We start from the raw sequence: 19157 nt of genomic DNA, 5'->3' as shown, positions 1-19157 counted from the left end.
ATATTTTGCTTTGCTCTTAAAACACGTTCGTAAAGCTCCTTGTCACTTGCACGTATTTTACTGCAACTGTCATAGTTATAGTCTTCTCACTTTGAACTTTACCTACAAATTGTCCATACCACACCCTTTATTTTCTCCAAATATGAACAAAGTAACTTGTTTAGTTCACCGAAGACATCGTAGAAAATAACTAGGAATGTTTTATGACGCGTGAAAATAGGAAAAAACAAAGCGAGGGCTCAGTAATTGTTTGCAACGCTTCTAACACGACAAACCGTAAAAATTTTGTCACACACTGCACTTACCATGACCCCTTCACTCTTTTCCATGAAATATAGGCCTGATGTAAAGCTATGTCGGGACACTTGAATGTACAGCTAGTAACGACCTTATCAGATGCTCTAGCACTTGATTAAGAAATTTCTTACAAAGGCCGTTTTTAATCAAATCACATTTGATTTCGCACGGAGATTTTCCGTGGCGTTGCAGCCATTTTCGCTAAATTTGGGTTTTGTGGCATATGTAATACCGCCAGAGCAGCGGGCTAAATTCAGCTCCGCTCGTTAGACCCGCTCATAACGCTCTAGAGCACTTCCATGCGTTATTTGTTGCGAAAGCCCCAATTAGCCATACATCTTGAATCCTACCTACATATCAGCCATTGTCTGCTTCTTACTGTCACCAAGCATAAAGAACCTGCCACGTTTAGTTCAATGAGGACACCATGTGAACCTAATATAACATACACGAAAAAAATTAAATTATGGACAATGATTCAATAAATATTCGTAATGCTCTTAAACAAGCAAGATTGCGGCACATTGCACTTAGAATACCACCTATTCCTTCTACGTAGGCATAAAATTCCTGAAACGCAGAGTTCGATTGGGACATCGAGAAACGTAGCTAATAACAACAGCGAACACTTGCTTGAAGGGCCCTTCACCAGGTCTGGCCATTTTTAGCGGACAGGCGAAGAGCATACAATGCGCGCTAACGATCGTGTCTGCTAAATATTACTTGGCTACGCGCCGCAGAGAGACCTGAAATTTCAAACCGAACGCCATTTTTCCTTCCCCTCGCGGCCGCCTCGCTCCAAGCCGGCCGGTGACGTACACGTACTAGTGACGTGTTTGCACTGTGACGTAGCTCGTGGTGACACGTGACTTCGAGAATTATTCGAGTCAACATCTGTTCTTTGTGTATTTTGTTGCTTGAATAGACGAAATAAAGTTAGACAAATAATGAAACACACCAACGGAATGTCTGTGTGTTTTCGTTTTACTTCGCACCGCAGTAGAGAGATGCACTTTAAAAAAATTATGGGGTTTTACGTGCCAAAACCACTTTCTGATTATGAGGCACGCCGTAGTGGAGGACTCCGGAAATTTCGACCACCTGCGTTTCTTTAACGTGCACCTAAATCTAAGCACACGGCTGTTTTCGCATTTCGCCCCCATCGAAATGCGGCTGTCATGACCGGGATTCAATCCCGCGACCTCGTCCAACACCATAGCCACTGAGCAACCAGGACGGGTATAGAGATGCACTTCCGTTTCGTCTGCTTGTTCCGACGTTGTGCAGTCGAGCGCGCAGACACCGAAACTATGCCATTTTCAACACCATGTTCCAGCGCGCGATCATGCTCTGTGATCCACTTGCGTCTGCCTCAGTATTCGTGTAGCACTGACTTATCCCGCTAGTCAGGTGTCCTCGTGCACAGCGCGCAAAATCGTGCGCTGCGCGAAACGGGACAATCGCAACTGTTCGCGCGCGACGCCGTCAGCGGAAGTGCGCCGCGCCGCAAAAAAGCGAGGTGAAAAAAAAAATGAAGGCGGGGTTCGTGACGTATGTGACACGCGTTTCTCGGGCTCCGGTATGGGAGAACGCAGGAAAGGAATTTCGCTTGCGGAGGCTAGACGGGGCAAGTGGAGAGAGTGTCTCTCTTGGCAGTGGCGCTCGCCGCCTGAAGCCATGGGTTCGCGGCACTGAAATATTTCTATCTCGGGTTATTAAGGAACCTATCTGAAAAATTTTTGCGGCAGAACGCTCCCTAGAGGACACGTAACAACTTCAAGCGTATCGCCGAAATTTTCTGTGTGGTCTGGTGAGGGGCCTTTAGCATTTCTTTTTATTTTCACGCCGTATTTGATCAACACGCATTTGACATCGCACACAAACTTGGCGTAGCGTTCCCCTTACGTTCACAAAGTTGACCTCAGTAGTAGTTGTAAATATGCCACGGCAGCAGTGGAAGTTCTACACCATGCGTAAAATACCCTAATAACGCTCTGGACCAATCGCATACGTATTCTATTGTAAAAGGCGTATTTAATTACCTCGCCCATTTGGAATGTTGCCTACACATCGCCCCTAAGCTTCCCCAAACTTAAAGAAGATGCATTGTTTAGTTCAGCGAGGACACCGGAGAAACAAACTACGAACCTGGTATGACGAACGAAGATATAGAGATTTCACGAAGGCTTAGTAATCATTTGCAACACTTTCATTTACAGCAGGAACGTGAAAGTTGCACAACGCATTACGTTAAAAATTCTACCTATATTCAAGTAATTTAGAGTTCGTACATCGTGGAGTTGTTTCAGGAGTCTGGGAAATATTTTTATTAACGGCAGTATGACACCCTAGAACGCTTGAACGAGTAGCTTTCTACAAACGCTGTGATTAGCCTACTCAGATTAAAAGTTATTATTATTGTTATTATTATTATTATTATTATTATTATTATTATTATTATTATTGTTATTATTATTAAACTTTCGGCACACATTACCAAAACGCCGCCCATATTTCCTCAAAATGTGAAATTTCCCTTTTCTTGCTCCTGCGAGGAAACAAGTGCAATAGCGTAATTCTTTTCTAGAAGCAGCCTAAACATGAAATGGACAATTTCCCTTTTCTTGCTCCTGCGAGGAAACAAGTGCAATAGCGTAATTCTTTTCTAGAAGCAGCCTAAACATGAAATGGACAACGACAAAAGTTACACATGCACTTAGAAAAAATTCAAGTCAATGTTATATTGGTAATGTACGTGTGTGGGTGGTGATAAAAGAGAGACTGCAACACTATCCAAACTATCTCTGGACAGAGATTCAATAGTTCCGGTATTTGATCATCCAACGATTTCATGCCTTAAGGAAAGCAATGATTGGGTGCGGCTGGTTATATTTTATCCGGACGCTTCCCCTCACCTTTAGTTTTAAGAATAACGAGCCGATTTTGTTTCCAGGTATGGTTAGGGTGGTTCTAAAAAAACTGGGCATGATGCAAGCAGCGCAAACTGAAATTCGTTGTGGTGGCAACTGCCCGGCGCTAGCCTTCTCCACAATGCGATCGTCTATGGCGCATTGTGAAAAGCATTACTTACGTGGCCACTCTACTCGGAAAGAACATCCCCAGCTGTAGTTTTGTTGGATTTTCCAGCGTGCAGCCGAAAGTGCCCTCTTTAATAAGTGGAAGAAAGAGGGGGGGGGAGCGCAAATGGCATTCATTGCCTCCCCCTTTCGACAATGGCTGCAAAGGATGCAAAGCGGATGTAGCTTTCGCGAGACCACCATCAGCGCGGCATGTACTGCTCCACCGCGAACATTAACCTTTAGCCACTTACGCGTGCATTGGTGCACAACCAATATAATGTTGTCATGATGACAATAATAATGATGATGATGTGCGGATTCCACCAAGACGGAGCGGAGTCACACGCAACGAAGATGGTTCTTTGAACTTTCACGTGTTCACAGGTTTTTAGATGCACCTATGCCTATTCTTATCCCTTTCATTTCTCCCTTTCTGCGCACTTCCCTCTCCTCAAGTAAGATAGCAACCTACTTCCGGAGAGCAAACCAGGTGCAACCTGGTTAACCTTGCTGCCTTTTTCCATCTCGATGATAAGCATCACCGCCGTGTACTTTGAGCATGCAAGTCTGCATACTCAACACGAAAACAACTTGAAACACGAATTTCATGTTCCGAAGTCAAGTGCCCTCCCCTTTTTTTTTTCTTTCTTGCGCGGTTAGGAAACATTCTTGCCTAGTATTGACGGACGGTTAATAGCCTAGCGTTCGGTATATACACTTGTTTGTTCTATACGTATGATTATTTTATTATGTATTTAACATCGCTTTCAGTAACGTTTATTACGTGCGGTATACAAGGCGGCCTATAAAATCGAGCTGCAGGAAAGAACAACGTTTCAGTGGCTACCATTACGCATCAGTATATCAGGAAATGAGGCACCAGATACTATCGGGACTTCAGCACCCAAACGATGTTTATACTCTTGCGCGGTGCTTGCATTTTCACGCAATAAACGTACTATATTTTTGTGTTTATAACGTCTTATAGCAACACATTGGCCACGACAGACGCGGTAGTGTAAGGGCTCGAGATTAATTACGACCAGATCGAAATTCTTCAACGTGCAGCAAATGCTCAATGCACAGCGTGTTTTTTTTTTGTTTTTTTTTCGTCCTCGTAGGAATGCAGTCGTCATGGCCAGGAATCGAACGAGCTACCTCGGGCTCTGCCGCAAAGCGCCGTACGCACGCAGAGCCACCACGGCGTTTTTGAATACTTTGTCTAATATCAGTGTCTGTAAAGTGCGGTGCAAGGAAAAGGAGGGTGAAAGTGCTCGTGCAACGGAGGACACTTTCATTAAACTGTTCCTTAAATACTTTATTCGTGTCACGTTGAGTCTGCCCGTTCAGCGTTCGCATTATGTTCGACGACAAACAGCGCGAAGTTTCCGCGCATAACACAGTAGACAAATTGCCGTGATCCATAGGGTTGCACCTGCTGCTTCTGGGCCTCGTCACATTCTTTGTTGCTCAAACCACTTCGGACTCGCGCTATCGCGCAGATGACAACTGAATGTCATCACAACCTACAGTGGTACATCACAAGTGAGAACATTCTTTTCCTTTGGTAAAATAAGCATAAACTTGACATTTTGCAGATCTCCCAAAATTCAGTCCTTATGAAATGGAGCACTTGTCCTTGCAATCCTGGCACTTGTCCTCGTGAGGGTGGTTGCCGCACGTTAATCTGCACGGGTGCTTACAGCGCAATACGTAACCACACCGCCAGGTGCACGGAGATGCCTTGTCGCAGCAGGGCCTGACGTCAATGTGGCCGCATGAAAGTGTCCTAGAAACAATAACTCGGCACTGGGGACTAGGTTCGCTGCAAACCATGTCGAGTGTGTGGCCACAAACCAATGTTCTCTTGACGAACATTCTGCACTTCAGCGAGGAGGTTCTGTTGCAAGAGCCGTGAGCTGGATGACCACAGTCTAACACAACTTTGACTTGTACAGTGCATGGCGGAAAAACCCTGCGGTCCGCTCCGCAAGAGACGTAACAAGAGTGGCCGCAAGGACGCACGGCCGTTACCGAGACGTCGCACCGATATCCAGCTTTGTCGCAACACTGGATGGTCTTTGTGTGGCCGCAGGAAGGGGTCACTAGCACAGACCTTCGGCACGGAGGCAAGTTGACTTGCTGTTCCCGACGTTCAGTTGCAGATGCATTTGTGACCGCTGTGGACTGACCCTGATTCTCAAAGCAGGTAATCTGCAACTTATGTCCGCACTCGCGGTTCACGGTAACTGGCACCGTGCACTTGTAGTGGCGCAGGGATAAGTAGCTTAGATGTCCAAGTGCTGAAGCACCTGTGGCCGCCGTAGATGGATTCTCAGAGCACGGAACCTGTGCCGTGTGTCCGCATTGCAGGTTTACAGTTACTAGAGTCATACACTTGTACTCGCTCAGGGGCAAGTGTTCTAGAGGTCCAAGTGCTGAAGCACTTGTGGCTGCTGTAGACTGGCTTTTAAAGCACGTAATCTGTGTCGTATGTCCGCACTTCAGGTTCACGGTAACTGGCACTCTGCACTTGTACTGGTGCGCACCGTGTCGACTAGCTGTCGCGGTACCAGGCAATGGTACATGACTCGATTCCCACTTGTAACAAGGAAGTGTAGCAGTATGGGTACAGTGAGGCAATTTCTCAGTGACGTCGACCATGCACCGCTGAGTGCAGTGCTCGGAGCACCTGTTAAGACAGGGGTGTTTACGACTGCAAATATATTTCAAGCAGGGCTGGTCACAATCGTCGGGGTGATCTCCACTGTGGCAAATCTGTAAGCACACGTGGCTGCAGCGCCTCTTAGCACCGCATAACTGCATGCACCCCCCATTTTGCTGCATTTTTGTACCAAAATCATCTCCCGATTCGATACGGACGACGGTTCGAGGGTGGCGCACGCACGACAAAGAAAGAACTGGACTGGCAGACCCGTTGCTTTCATGGGCCGCGTTGAAGACATTCTGGCAGCTCTCGTCAGCGCTTGCAAGCCTTCCAAAACCGTACACTGCGCAACGTGCCCTGCTCAGAGCAGCCGCAAGATCTGAGCCACGTGCGCCCGAGCCTACAAGCAGGATCAGGATCTTGCAAAAAGTTGAGCCTAAGGTTTTGACAGACCACACTGTGTGCGCACACCCTAACTGCCGCAGCTTTTCGACCAGCGTCTGCGCAGCCGCAGCAGCAGAAGGCGATAGGGTAACGATAGCCACGTCTCTCGCATGGTAGCCGTGTGTCTGAAAATGAAGACACAACCGGGATATCATCAAGACTGCTTCTTCTTTGTCGGGAATGTCGAAAAACTGCACAGATTCTGCAACGCCCCTGACAGCCTCAACACTGCAGCCCGACTGCAGCACATTTTTTGTGAAGGGTGCTAGAAGGTTGCAGACCGGCTGCGAGAGGAAATACTGGACGCTTAGTTCGTGTAGCTCGAAGCCTTTGCGGCTGAATGCGAACGACCAAAGTGACGAAGATGCTGTTCCTTTTGAACATATGCTGTCACCTATAAAGACGAGCTTTGAAATGCCGTTACAGAAGAGACTACTAGCAAGCAAGGATGGGACTTGATGCGCTCGGAACACAACTAAGGCCTTAGGTTGCAGAGCATCGATGACACCGCTGTGCGCGATCGCTGTAGTCACAGAGGCAACAATCACAGACGCCCCAGAAGCTGGACGCGAGACATTTTCGGATAGCATTTTATTGCAGTGGAGGTAGCAGTGCAATGCTTCACATTGGGCACCTTCAAGTTTACTGAGGATATTTCGCCTAAGGCACAGAATCCACTGCTTGTATAGCTGCCATCGGTGGCACCGCTCCAGCTGCATAATATTGGTCTGTTCCGCCTGAAATTGCTCCGCTCGAGTAGCCTTGAGAGTTTTCCAGACGTAAGCTGTTTTCACGTCGTCAGAGACACCTTCGGCGCCTTGGGAAGTTTGCGGATTCCTTTCATAACGAAAGCCAACTGAACGATTTGAATTAGTGGAGACTCCGCTTCCTTTTAGCGCGTACTCACAGTCTTCGCGGTAAGCATCCATATCGGCTTCCGACACAGCCGTCAACATCTCGTTACGACTAACTCCTTGCATCAGCCACCTTTCTACGCAGTTTCTTTCGTCATTCCTTTTAGTTGAGAACTCGCGGGTGATCCCTCGAAATTGAGACTGGTGGAGGATAGCACTTTTCAAACTGTTCAAGTCTTTCAACACCTTGCTGATTCTTAGGAGGCACTCGTTCATTTTTCCTTTCGACAAGATAGCTGAGGCAGATTCTTCAACAGCACCTACTGCTTTGTGAACTTCAACGTCCAAACAAAATAAGCCATCTGGTTCATTTTTGAACATAGGGGTTAGCCCGTTACCTACGACGAGCACAGGCCCTCGCCTCTTTAAGCCATCCACAGTAAGGGTCAATTGCACAGCGGCGCTCAGCAGCTCTTTGTCTCCGGTGCCAGACGGCGCGTGAATTAGCACCCCTCGATCAGAAGCAACTGCAGCTATTACTGCGATCGCTTGATTTTCGTCGAGAGAATTAAGTGTCCCTACCAGCTTGCCGTCCAATGACGAGTCAAGCACAGTTTGCAAAGCAGTCTGATCGTAGGCGGCCTCATGTCCAGACTCAAGAGGCTGACAGCCCTCACCTAGAAGCATGGATTTCACTCGCTCCAAGTCGGCAAGCGATTTTGAGCGCAGCGAGGTGAGATGGTTGATGAAGCAGAACGGGTCCAAGTTCAGGTTTACCAGAACAAAGTCGTGACTTTCACTGTCGTCGGTGACACCCAGACCATCGTACAGCAAGGCGACTCGTCTCCCGTCGAGTTTCAGGATCTCTCCGTAGCATATGTACTGCTTTTCCGGATCGCAGAAAGCGACCGCAGTGCCACGAAGCGAGGACAGGTCACAGTTGACGGTCGTTACGACGCGGCCTAGACCCCTGTTGGGAACAAGCCGGAAGCTGCCGAGCGTAGCCCGCACATCCGAGGACACCGCGTGCAGGTAGCAGTCGTGGATGTACAACGAGACTGACTTTTCACTTGCAGGTCCAACTTCTTCTCGCCGGCACAAGATGGCGGCCGTTATATCAGCGAACGTCGGGAACGGCACCGCCTTGCTCGACGAGGGACGATCTGCTCCAACCGGGAACATCGACCGGTCATCGAAGTCGTACTTCGGAGAGCCATCGTCTGGACCGTCCTCGTCTTGGTGGCCACCACCTTCTGCCCTATCGCTTTCCGGTGGACATGGTTCGGAAGGAACGTCGTCGAATGTGTCATGGCCTGTACTTCGAGTGCTGCTGCACGAGGTCACATATTGTGTGGTGCGCCCTCCCCGGCGCCATCCTCTGCCAGGACCTCCTGAAGAGGAGGGTCTTGCTATTCCCAGCGTTGCACCCCTCTTGCCCCTGGTTCCAGATCTTGCGCGGACGGCTTGAGACGACGCCGAGGCACCCCCGTCATCAGAAAATCCAGGCGGATCCAACGGCGGAGGTTCTCCGAACGCTTCACTCTCTGCAGAGTGCCGAGTAAAGCTGAAGTGCGGTCCTTCTTCAGGTCTGAAGGCTTGGTTCCCTCTGTGTCGACGATTCCGAGGCCCTGGGCGACCCCTGTGCTTCGAAGGTGGCCGCTCCATCGCCTTTCCGCAGGCGGGGAGACCACGACTTGAATACCTGCACAAGGCGAAATGCAAAAAAAAAAATTATTTGATCTTTATATTTTGCGTCCTTAAAACACACAAGCGACTAGTGTATTCTCAAAAAGCCACCGAACTCCTTGCCGACCACGCCTAGAGTACATGATCGATGGGCGCGGAGGCCCATTTTATAGCTCCCACGAAGTTTCGGGGCTTACACGAAAAAAAAATTGCTAGCTTTCCCGTAATCGAGAGTAGATATAAGCATGAAATGGCAACCGGCAAAGCAGATTGCTTGGAGATGGTACTAGCCACAACATCAAAATGGATGTAGTGCATGTTCGCAACGGCACACCACACCGCACCACACAGCCCCACGCCACTGCATATGGGCGCTGCCGCCCAGCGAGAAGAAAACCGGCTGAAGGCGGCACGACAGGCACCGAAAGACACCACGGGGGTTATTCTGTAAGAGTCCACCTAGTGAACTGTCCATTTCAACCACCGCTGGCCGATTGATTGGAGCCGCTCGTCTCCTCCTCGCTCGCACAACTCCATCCAATCAGCAGTGGCCGAAATGGATAGTCCAGTAGGTGGTCTCTTACAGAATACCCCTCCAGGGAGACAAAGCGCACTGCCCAGCTAGAAAAAGAAAATCGCCTGAAGTAGGATGAATGGATGGATAGATGCATATTATGAGCGTCCCCTTTGGAACGGGGCGGTGGGTTGCGCCCCCTTCCAAAAGGGCACCACGCTGCATGGCACCTCCTTCAGGCGATTTTGTTCTAGCTGGGCAGTACGCTCTGTCTCCCTGGCGTCTTTCGCTGCCTGTCGTGCCGCCTTCAGCCAATTTTCTTCTGTCGGGGCGACGCAAAACCAGTGCCGCGGAACTCACAGACCACTGGCGTTCAACACAGCACAGGCAACCCTGTCTCCGCGCCAAAAGGTTACAATGAAGTGCATGGTGCCCCGTATCTGCCTTTTGAACGTCGCTACTGGAAATGACAAAACTTCAGCGTGCTTGAAGTTACAGCTTGAGTGATATTGTGAACAAACATTAGAAAGAACTCGGAAGTAATATTTCTGGTATCTTGTTTGGGCAGTAAGTAGCGTATGTAATGCACCCCTGTACGAAGGGCTGGAGGCTGAGACCGCATTTTCTTAAGCTATGACTGGTTGCACGGATTATCTCGTTTTCTTCTCGCAACTTGCCCGGATGTTCTCGTTTGAGTGTCTGGATAACGGACCAGGCTTTTGGCTCAAGGTCACTTGAAGGTCGCCGACAAGAGCAGCTAAAGGCATTTCATGTCTAAAATTGATTCTCTTTCAAACGCTACAGCAAATGTTGTCTAGGAAGCAGTAGCGCTCTAATTGCGATCTCGACGCTGGGAAGTCTAGACGCATGCACACCGATGCGCGAGTCGCTTCCGTTGTGACATTTTACCTTTTCAAGCAAACTGCACACCTTGCACCAATCACTGACAGTGTTTGTCGGTAACATAGAGCGGTTTTAAAGTGTAAGGGCGTTTCTGTTTCCCTGAAGTGAGACTAATATCAGTAAATATTACAAATTATCGGATTTCACGTGCCAAAACCACGATCTCATTACGAGACACGCCGTTGTAAATTTGGACCATCTGGGGTTCCTTAACGTGCATCTAAATCTAGTACACGGGTGTTTTTGCATTTCGCCCCCATCGAAATGCGGCCGCCGTGGCCGTGATTCGATCCTGCGACCTCGTGCATAGCAGCCCAACACCTTGGCCACTGATCAACCACGACGGGCGTACGAATATTACCTGCACATGTAAGCGAACGTACCAGTTTTCACATACGTAAGTAGATGACCTGTATTTATTCGAAATACACAGCTGCCCACCGTGACTACAAGTTCTCCACAAGGTACGGCAATATACATGGTTTGTGCGCCGTACCTCCTGTGTAGCTTTCTCGTTGCTTCTTGTCACGTGGTGTATACGTGCGCGCGGCAGTGCTCATATAACTAATCATAGTGGAATGGTTGCGCAGAGGGGCAAACACGTACCCAGGATCTTAATCGGGGTGGGGGAGGGGGCAACCCAAGGTAACTTTTCTATGCAAATGAGGAGGGGGGGGGGTTACCATTACTAGTACAAATGTGAATAACGCCCGCCATTCGCCTTAAAAACGCGTAAACCCGCAAAATCCCCCCCCCCTCCTGGGTACATGCCTGTGATTATGCAATCACAAGTTTTCATAGAGGCTTCTACACAAATATCGTGCGCAAGCGCGAAAGTGTTCCAGCCATACTTTTATTTGTACTCATATTTGTCTTCACTTCATCGTGAATTCTTGAAGTGACAACTTTCCATGCTTATATAGTCTAGCGATTGCTGTAAGAGTGCACTATAAAAAAAAAAGGTGTAAATGTTTCATAGCGCACCCGAGAGACTGGCGTTGCGAAACGTGTTAACGCTGCAAATCACACCTTTCGCATGCGTGCCCCAACGTACAATACGCTTCGTTCGTATGGCGTAAGTTAATAAATATACACGCAAAACACCCTCAAAGGGGGTCATGCCCATTCACAGCGTATTTTCGTCGAACAATGTTCGATCGCGCACAGTGCGCCGGAAAGCACGGTCAACAGACGATCATGGACAAGGAGCTGGCCGCCTTTAAAAAACCTAGGCTAGCAGCGAATCTTCGATATCACTCATCACGAGATTTCCAAACAAGCGAGTAGTATTTCATAGCCAATATTGTTGCGATATTTATACTAGCAAGTCGGCACAGATGCCGGAGGCACTTACGAAAGTTTCGTATCAGCTCTGTGCGCCCGAAATAAGGCCAATAAAATATTGTGATTCCATAACCAGCAAACATAGCCTCATGTCATTTATACTAAGGAAGCAAATGAACAGTAGCAAGTTGAACGAGTCAGTAGTTGCTTGCGCTGCACACACACGCGCACACGCAAAGGCAGGGAAGGGGGGATTTGAAGATTATTGCTGGGCGAAAATATAAGGCCCAAAGGGTGAAAATGATTCAGAAGTTTGAGATACAATTGAATTAAACCTAGTCGGGCCTGGAAAAGTCTATACTTTGCTAAGGCGTTTGACACTGTTTCTCATGATCTATTATTAATTAAACTCGGTGCTCTTAATATTAACGATCAGGTATTAGGCTGGATTAAATGTTTTCTTTCCAACCGTCGTCAATATGTCTCAGTTAATGATTATGACTCGCCTCTTGTTTCCGTAACTTCTGGGGTGCCTCAAGGTTCTGTGTTAGGTCCTCTACTATTTTTAATTTACATTAATGACCTTCCTGATAACGTTATCTCCCATATTAACCTTTTCGCAGACGACTGTGTGCTTTATCGTTCAATTACTAATCCCTCTGATGAAGCATGTTTGCAATCGGACTTGAACGCAATTTCTTCATGGTGCAGCGAATGGCTCATGACACTTAACACCACCAAGTGCAAACACCTGCGTATCTCCAGCCGTCCTCCTGAATACACCCCTCGCTATCTTCTTAATAACACTCCGTTATCATCTGTCTCATCTTACAAATACCTGGGTATTCACTTAACACACAATCTGTCCTGGAAAATGCACATCAACTACATATCTAACCAGGCTAACCGCACGCTCGGATTCCTACGGCGCCATTTCATAGCTTCTAACAGCACCATTAAGCTTCATCTATATAGGACGTTAATCAGGCCTAAACTAGAATATGCTTGCTCCATTTGGGATCCTAATCAGATAACCTTAATTACCGCTTTAGAGTCTGTTCAAAACCGCGCCGCCCGTTTTATTGTTTCAAATTATTCCCGAACAGCAAGCGTATCTGCAATGAAATCTGCACTTGGTCTTCCCGTTCTTTCTCTGCGTCGTAAATATTTTCGCTTGTGTCTTTTTCACAGAATTTATTATACCAACCCTATTCTCAAACATAAGTTACTCCTCTCTCCATCTTATATATCTTCCCGCACTGACCACAACTGCAAGGTAGGAATACCGCAATGCCGAACTAGCCTTTGTATAAATTCATTTATTCCTCGAACTGGAAATGACTGGAACCACCTCCCTGCCTTCATGGCTGCCATCACCGACGTCAACAAATTTAAGAAATCTGCCGCCGATTTTGTATGCCCCTCCTCTCTGTAATGCCTCTGGCCCTGAGAGTACTGAAATAAATAAATAAATAAATAAATAAATAAATAAATAAATAAATAAATAAATAAATAAATACTATCACTTCCCGTTTGCGCAATTTTCTGGTGCTGCAAGCGCCTAGCTGCTCTCGGGAACAGCGACGCACGGTATAAGTTCTGTGGAAATCCGCAAGGTGGAGGCAGCTTCGCGCAAGGAAAAGTTTGCCGTCCACTTTACCGTATACTGGTGCGCTACATATGTGCACGCGCACTCATTCCCGTGCATGCCTTCGAAAATCTAACTTCGTATATGAAAAAAAAAAAATCTTCGCTATATGATTCAGAGATGGAACCCGAGACCTTTGCCTTTCCGGGACACCCACTCTACCATCTGAGTTAACAGGGAGGTTATCAGGTGGCAGCACGAGGCATCAATGCCCCCAGCAATTTTCGTTGTCTGCGTGGCTGTGAATTAAGGATCCTGGACTTGTGATCTGCCAAGTCTTAGCAGGAGGGAACACGTGGCGTGCAAAATGAAGTATAACTTTATAAGGCACTGCACGGAGTAGATATTTGAGAGAACTCTCGAACGCATTTTCCGCAGAGCTTTGATTACGCCGCTCCCATCGGCCTCATGAAGTTAGTCATGTGGCCGAGCAAGCGAATCCAGGAGTATAACTATACAGACAGCCAGGTGCGAACGTTTCGACTAGAGGACTCGTCGAAACGTTAACTTCAGCTTCCTTTGTTCGGCCACTGTAGATCCAGTCAAGTCTACATTTAGCTGTGATCGTCTACTTGCGCTATAGGCGATCGCGCTGTATACGGTGTGGGGTCTCAAACGTACATGCCCTTGGACAGAGGAACGACAACACAGTAGTGCGGACAACTACAAGGGCATTTATTCTGCCTTTTACACACCAATTTAAACAGCCGAATTTTTACCGATAGAACATGTCGATGGGCGTGCGACAAATCGAGGAAGTCCGACTCACCGCGACCGGATAACGAGCGAATATGTTCGGCTCCTATGCCGGACACCAAAGCTTATAATGGTTCGCGCGTACGGTCACGCGAACGATGGCTCGTTCGAACGATCGTGTTCATCCATTCCGGTGTCGTGCGCCTAGCCTTTCGCAGGACGGTCCCGCGAGCGGCCAGCGAGCATGCGAAACGTCCGCGGAGCTAACCGACCTCAAGCCAAATAGGAACAGGCTACTCCCTTTTGCGCCCGAGTAACCCCGCCGTTAGGTGGCGTTAGCAGCACAACACTCCCGCCCTCTCTCGTACTAATCTGCAACTGCACCGACCGCCGGCGGCGCGCAGCTACGCTTGCAAGCCGGATTACAACAGATGTAAGAGCAATGCGGTGGAACATCAGGAGATGCGTGTGAGTCTAGCGTGCCCACAAGGGCGATCGCGCCGGCTTAAAAGCCATTGCCACTAGGCACACGAACGAAATAACACCCCGATATTAAACTCGAAACAATCCACGGTCATTCGCAAAATCCGGTGAACTGCTACCGCCGCCTTGACAAAATCCGAAAATACGAACATGGCCTTATCATAATCGGAGAGCGCTCTCGAACAATGGAAAAGCACCACGTGTGCTGTTTCCAGTTGTTTTATTCCGATAGCAATTATATGGAGACACCACGCGTATTTTCGCCGGCAGCGTCGCCGTGGTGTCGCGTTTGATGGAACATGGTTATAACGGCGCGTTTTAAAGAATGCACAGAGGACAATCGCCGAACCTCAACTGAGGTTTACTGCGGAAAAATTACACGAGCGGCAGTTGGTGCGCAGAAACATTAGAAACAACATTGCCACAGGGCACTTGTCAGCACAATAGCAGGTCATCATGTCTCACTTCACTACTGAATGTTCTGATCTGCGCAAGATTAAATACATATTTCTAACCGCGTTAAACACACTCTACGCTCTTCATATCCGCGGACTTCGAAACTTAATGTGGAAACATATCTCTTTTTTTTTTAATTAAGTGACGCGGTGCTAATGCAACCTTCTTCCTTTTTTATACAAAATGCCTCAAACAATCCCGCCCCCCCCTTTTTTAGCCTTGAAATTTTCGAGGATACAAGCATCACTGTACAGTGGAGTACACGGGCACCTTTTGCAATGGTCAGCCAAGTGACCCCCGCTACGATAGCCTGCACATTTGCTCAATGCACCCCTATATATTTATGTATATGTCTGCGATATATGTTTATGTATGTCGTGTATGCAAGGTAGGTGCTTAGTATTCAACCGCGAAATTTGCTCAAACGAAGTCTGATATACTTGACTGATTTATTTCTCAGATTTTTTTAGAAGTGCAGCGCACAAGCAAAGGTCTTGAAACAACTCTTTCATAGCGCATGCATTTTATCTTAAATCTTCTCAGATTACGACAACGTGCAAAATAATATTAGTGTTCACACTCTGGAAGTCTTGTATAACTTCACTGGCATCGCTCTTTACAGGCAGCGTGGTGGCGCCTGTGCGATGCCATCGCAGTCCTTGCACAGGGTGTTAAAATTTCTAACGGTGCCAGAAATATTGGCGCACCCGCGTATGTCCCATACGCGTAGAAGGATCGACATTTGGGCGAGTTGGTAATGGTTGAACATCTTGAAGGGGCAGCGCAATAAGACGATGACAGAAGGCAGGAAACGCTGTCCTGTGTGTTTCCTGCCTTCTGTCATCGTCTTATTGCGCTGACCCTTCAAGATGTTCTCCCATACGCGTATATAGTCACACGCACGTTTTGTTGGAACAGGGAGTTCAAACACAACGTTAAACCTTGCTATATATCTGTCAGTGCTTCTCCCTTCAGTCTGAACTGCCATTGCTCTTTTTTTTCTTTTTCTCGCCAATTACACGTTCAAAGCACAGCCCCCAATACACTGACCGCACTACATATCCTATCAGCAGCCAGGCGCAAATATTTATCACGTGTTTCCGGGCTTCGCGCAGTTCTGCCGTGGCCAACAAAAGGCAAAGGGGGGACATGGCAACATTGCAGTCGGCTTCGAAGCCTGCAATCTGCCACATTCAATATTTACTGATAAAATGGCACTCGGAACGGACCGTCGGCAAAGAATATGTGAAACATGTATGCGAAACAGAGTGCGCTCGCTCCGTCGGCTCAACAGCTTCGCGTTCGCCTGCGCAGAGCCGTGCTGGAGATGCGACGCGCGTGCGGCAGATATTGCCGTAAGTTCACAAAGACGGCGAACAATGCGCAGGTTCCGACACGCTGCATGCACCAGGCCGAAGTAAGGCTTATCGAATATCAGTGAATGCGTCCGATTAATACCGCGAATGTGATCTGATAAAAGCGACCCGCGAAAAATGCGAAACGGCAGCAAGTTGCACTCCCAAAGCACCGTATCTAATATACAAGCAGGCGTGCAGAACAGCCACTCATGCGCACCCTTTGTCATGGCGTGGTTCAATTGTCTACAGCGTGGCCAGATTGCTACAACTACATTTTTTGCGTATTGAGGCCAAACATTTTTTTGTAATTTTTCACATCAACAAAGTTATCTACAATAGCTTTTTTTTTTTTTTAAGCAGCGAAGTTGATCAATTTTATACATGTTTATACATCTAAAGGTCATTTTCTGAGTACCTACAATTATAAATTCGTGCAAAGCTGAGCTAAAATAAAAGTAAGGTGCACCCGACTAGCAGACCTCTAGCAGTCCGCACTGAATTCCACATGTACCGCTGTGTGGGCCGGCGGTATGGAGAAACATTAAAATTAAATTATGGGGTCTTACGTGCCAAAACCACTTTCTGATTACGAGGCACGCCGTAGTGGGGGACTTCGGAAATTTCGACCACCCGTGATTCTTTAACGTGCACCTAAATCTAAGTACACGGGTGTTTTTGCATTTCGCCCCCATCGAAATGCGGCCGCCGTGGCCGGGATTCGATCCCGCGACCTCGTGCTTAGCAGCCCAACACCCACTAAGCAACCACGTCGGGTTATAGAGAGACATTCAAATATCGTGTAAAATACCTTGACGAAACGTTTCTATTCTAAACATCAGACGTAGAGCTCTCGTTTTCAGCCTTTCACGATTTCAAACATTTTGTTACCTTACTCCAGTAACGCAATCCATAAATGAACAGTGATAACTTTCCGTTGCACATATAAATGCAGGGATCATACTTAGCTATGAAAGTACGACAAATACTCAATATTTAGTTTGCGATACACGGGCATGTTCTTACTCGCTAAATACACACCGATGACACAAAAACGTGTGAAGCTCCGGCAGTCGCCGCCTTTTACTGGTGTAAGCCTGCTCTTGAACGAAGGATCTTTCAACCAGTGCTGCTTAAGTTTCTTTTAGTTTTGCCTGTAATGCGATAATCAGAAGGCTCTTTGCAAGGTCGCCAATTTGATTCTGAGGGAACGCCCGCATTTGCAATAGTCTTTCGAGTCAGCGGCTGCAAGCACGAATAGAGCTGGAAGGTGCTCTGGATTTCGAAACTATACGGAACAGCGGCTCCATGAATGTTTAGGCATACCGGATTTAATTGGATCTACTTCGCTACTCAAGAACAACCACTGTTGCCACTTCTGGTGGAAAATTTCCCACGATTTGGAAACATCACCTACAACGTAAACATTTCAAGATAACTATGTTAAGTAAGTCAAAAGCTCGAAACCGAAGTCAGAACTGCTCACCGCGCCGATAGTGATTTTGTGGGTTCGAATACGAAGCCCTTTATGCTAACCCCGCTCTTAAAAGTATTTATTTTATTATAGACAAAGGCACAAAGCGGCAACGAACAATATCTTGGCAAAATCGCGTAACCTTAAAATCTAGACAAAACAAAAAAAGAAGAACGGCATACTTGTGCGACCTTGCAGAACCACAGCCCAGTTCCCAACTATGCTGCTTCTTTCGAGCAGTTACATTATGATTTTGAGTTGCCTAGTAATTAAACTACACAACTTAATGAAAACCTTGCCCGCATATGACGTATCTCTTTATAACGCTGGCCAACAGTAGCGGCCACCCAGTTTTAGCGAAGCATCTGTATGCAGCAGGTTGACGTACGTCGGGATATGAAACGTCCAAGCACAGTTAATATCTCGGACTATGAAGAAAGCAGAGCAAAAAGGTGGTACAAAATCCAGGAAACAAGAACAGTACAGGCGTTGTCTCCGCTTTTTGTACCACCTTTCACACTGCTTTCTTCATGGTGCAAGTGTGCCAACTCGCCGAGTTGTCAATCTGAAGTTGGTACCGTCCATTCGTTTAACCGCATATTTAGCAACGTGCATATTGTGAAATGAATAAACTATAGAGGCTAGCGGGTGTACAAAAGAAAAAGACATAGATCCGATTCATCCGAAGTCAAAAAACAACCTGCAGTTTCGAAATTGGACAAGTCGAACTAACGTCATTTTGACTAAAAGCAGCGCTGCCAACAATACACTTGTAAATTTAACAAGCTACACGCATGCCGAAACCACATTCAAAACTTACGGATCAAATGCTCATGTCCCAGCTCGTTCCTGATGCGGCTGCTTTCCAAAGGGCACATCGGCTCTTTACGACAGGTCCCCCCGCATGGCTGATTAAGAGCTGAAACTAAAGTTCAAGCAAAGCGGTGGTGTAGTCGCCGTAGTAGCGGGCTGTACTGGCGTCCAGCTGAGTAGTTGGAGAGCGGATGAATTCTCACATTCACTTTTAGCGTGCTCCGTTAAAGACATACGTCTTATTTACAAGCTGCAAAAGCAAGTACCTAGGCCACATAGGAACAGAGGCAGGCAGAAACACTCCCCGCCGCCGCCTCTGCTACAAGATAAAGCGATAAAGCCTCAGTAGCTCCGTTCGCGCGGTTCGTTTCGCCGTACTCATCAAATGCTAAATTTCACACGCTAAACACAGCGCAATCTACGGCAAGTCCACCAACCATGATGACAAATGCCGGTGTGCCGGTTGCTACTGGTAACAACCCAAATAACGCTCCGGCATAGC

At 47.4% G+C, this 19157-nt stretch overlaps 1 protein-coding gene across 1 annotated transcript; it reads right to left on the bottom strand.

Moving 5' to 3' along the window:
- Positions 1 to 4669: 4669 nt before the first annotated feature.
- On the bottom strand, positions 4670 to 19000 carry LOC135902584 (uncharacterized). Its single transcript, XM_065432769.2, has 2 exons — positions 18663 to 19000; positions 4670 to 9045 (listed from the first exon to the last, which is right to left on the bottom strand). Exon 2 carries the CDS (start codon positions 9006 to 9008, stop codon positions 4995 to 4997), a length of 4014 nt encoding a protein of 1337 aa, XP_065288841.2. The 5' UTR covers positions 9009 to 9045; positions 18663 to 19000; the 3' UTR covers positions 4670 to 4994.
- Between the last annotated feature and the right edge of the window lie 157 nt (positions 19001 to 19157).

The sequence above is a fragment of the Dermacentor albipictus genome, chromosome 3, assembly GCF_038994185.2.
Source record: "Dermacentor albipictus isolate Rhodes 1998 colony chromosome 3, USDA_Dalb.pri_finalv2, whole genome shotgun sequence".
NCBI classification, from domain to species: domain Eukaryota; kingdom Metazoa; phylum Arthropoda; class Arachnida; order Ixodida; family Ixodidae; genus Dermacentor; species Dermacentor albipictus.
Note: the sequence above shows the minus strand (reverse complement) of the source record. Positions and strands in the feature narration are given on the sequence as shown.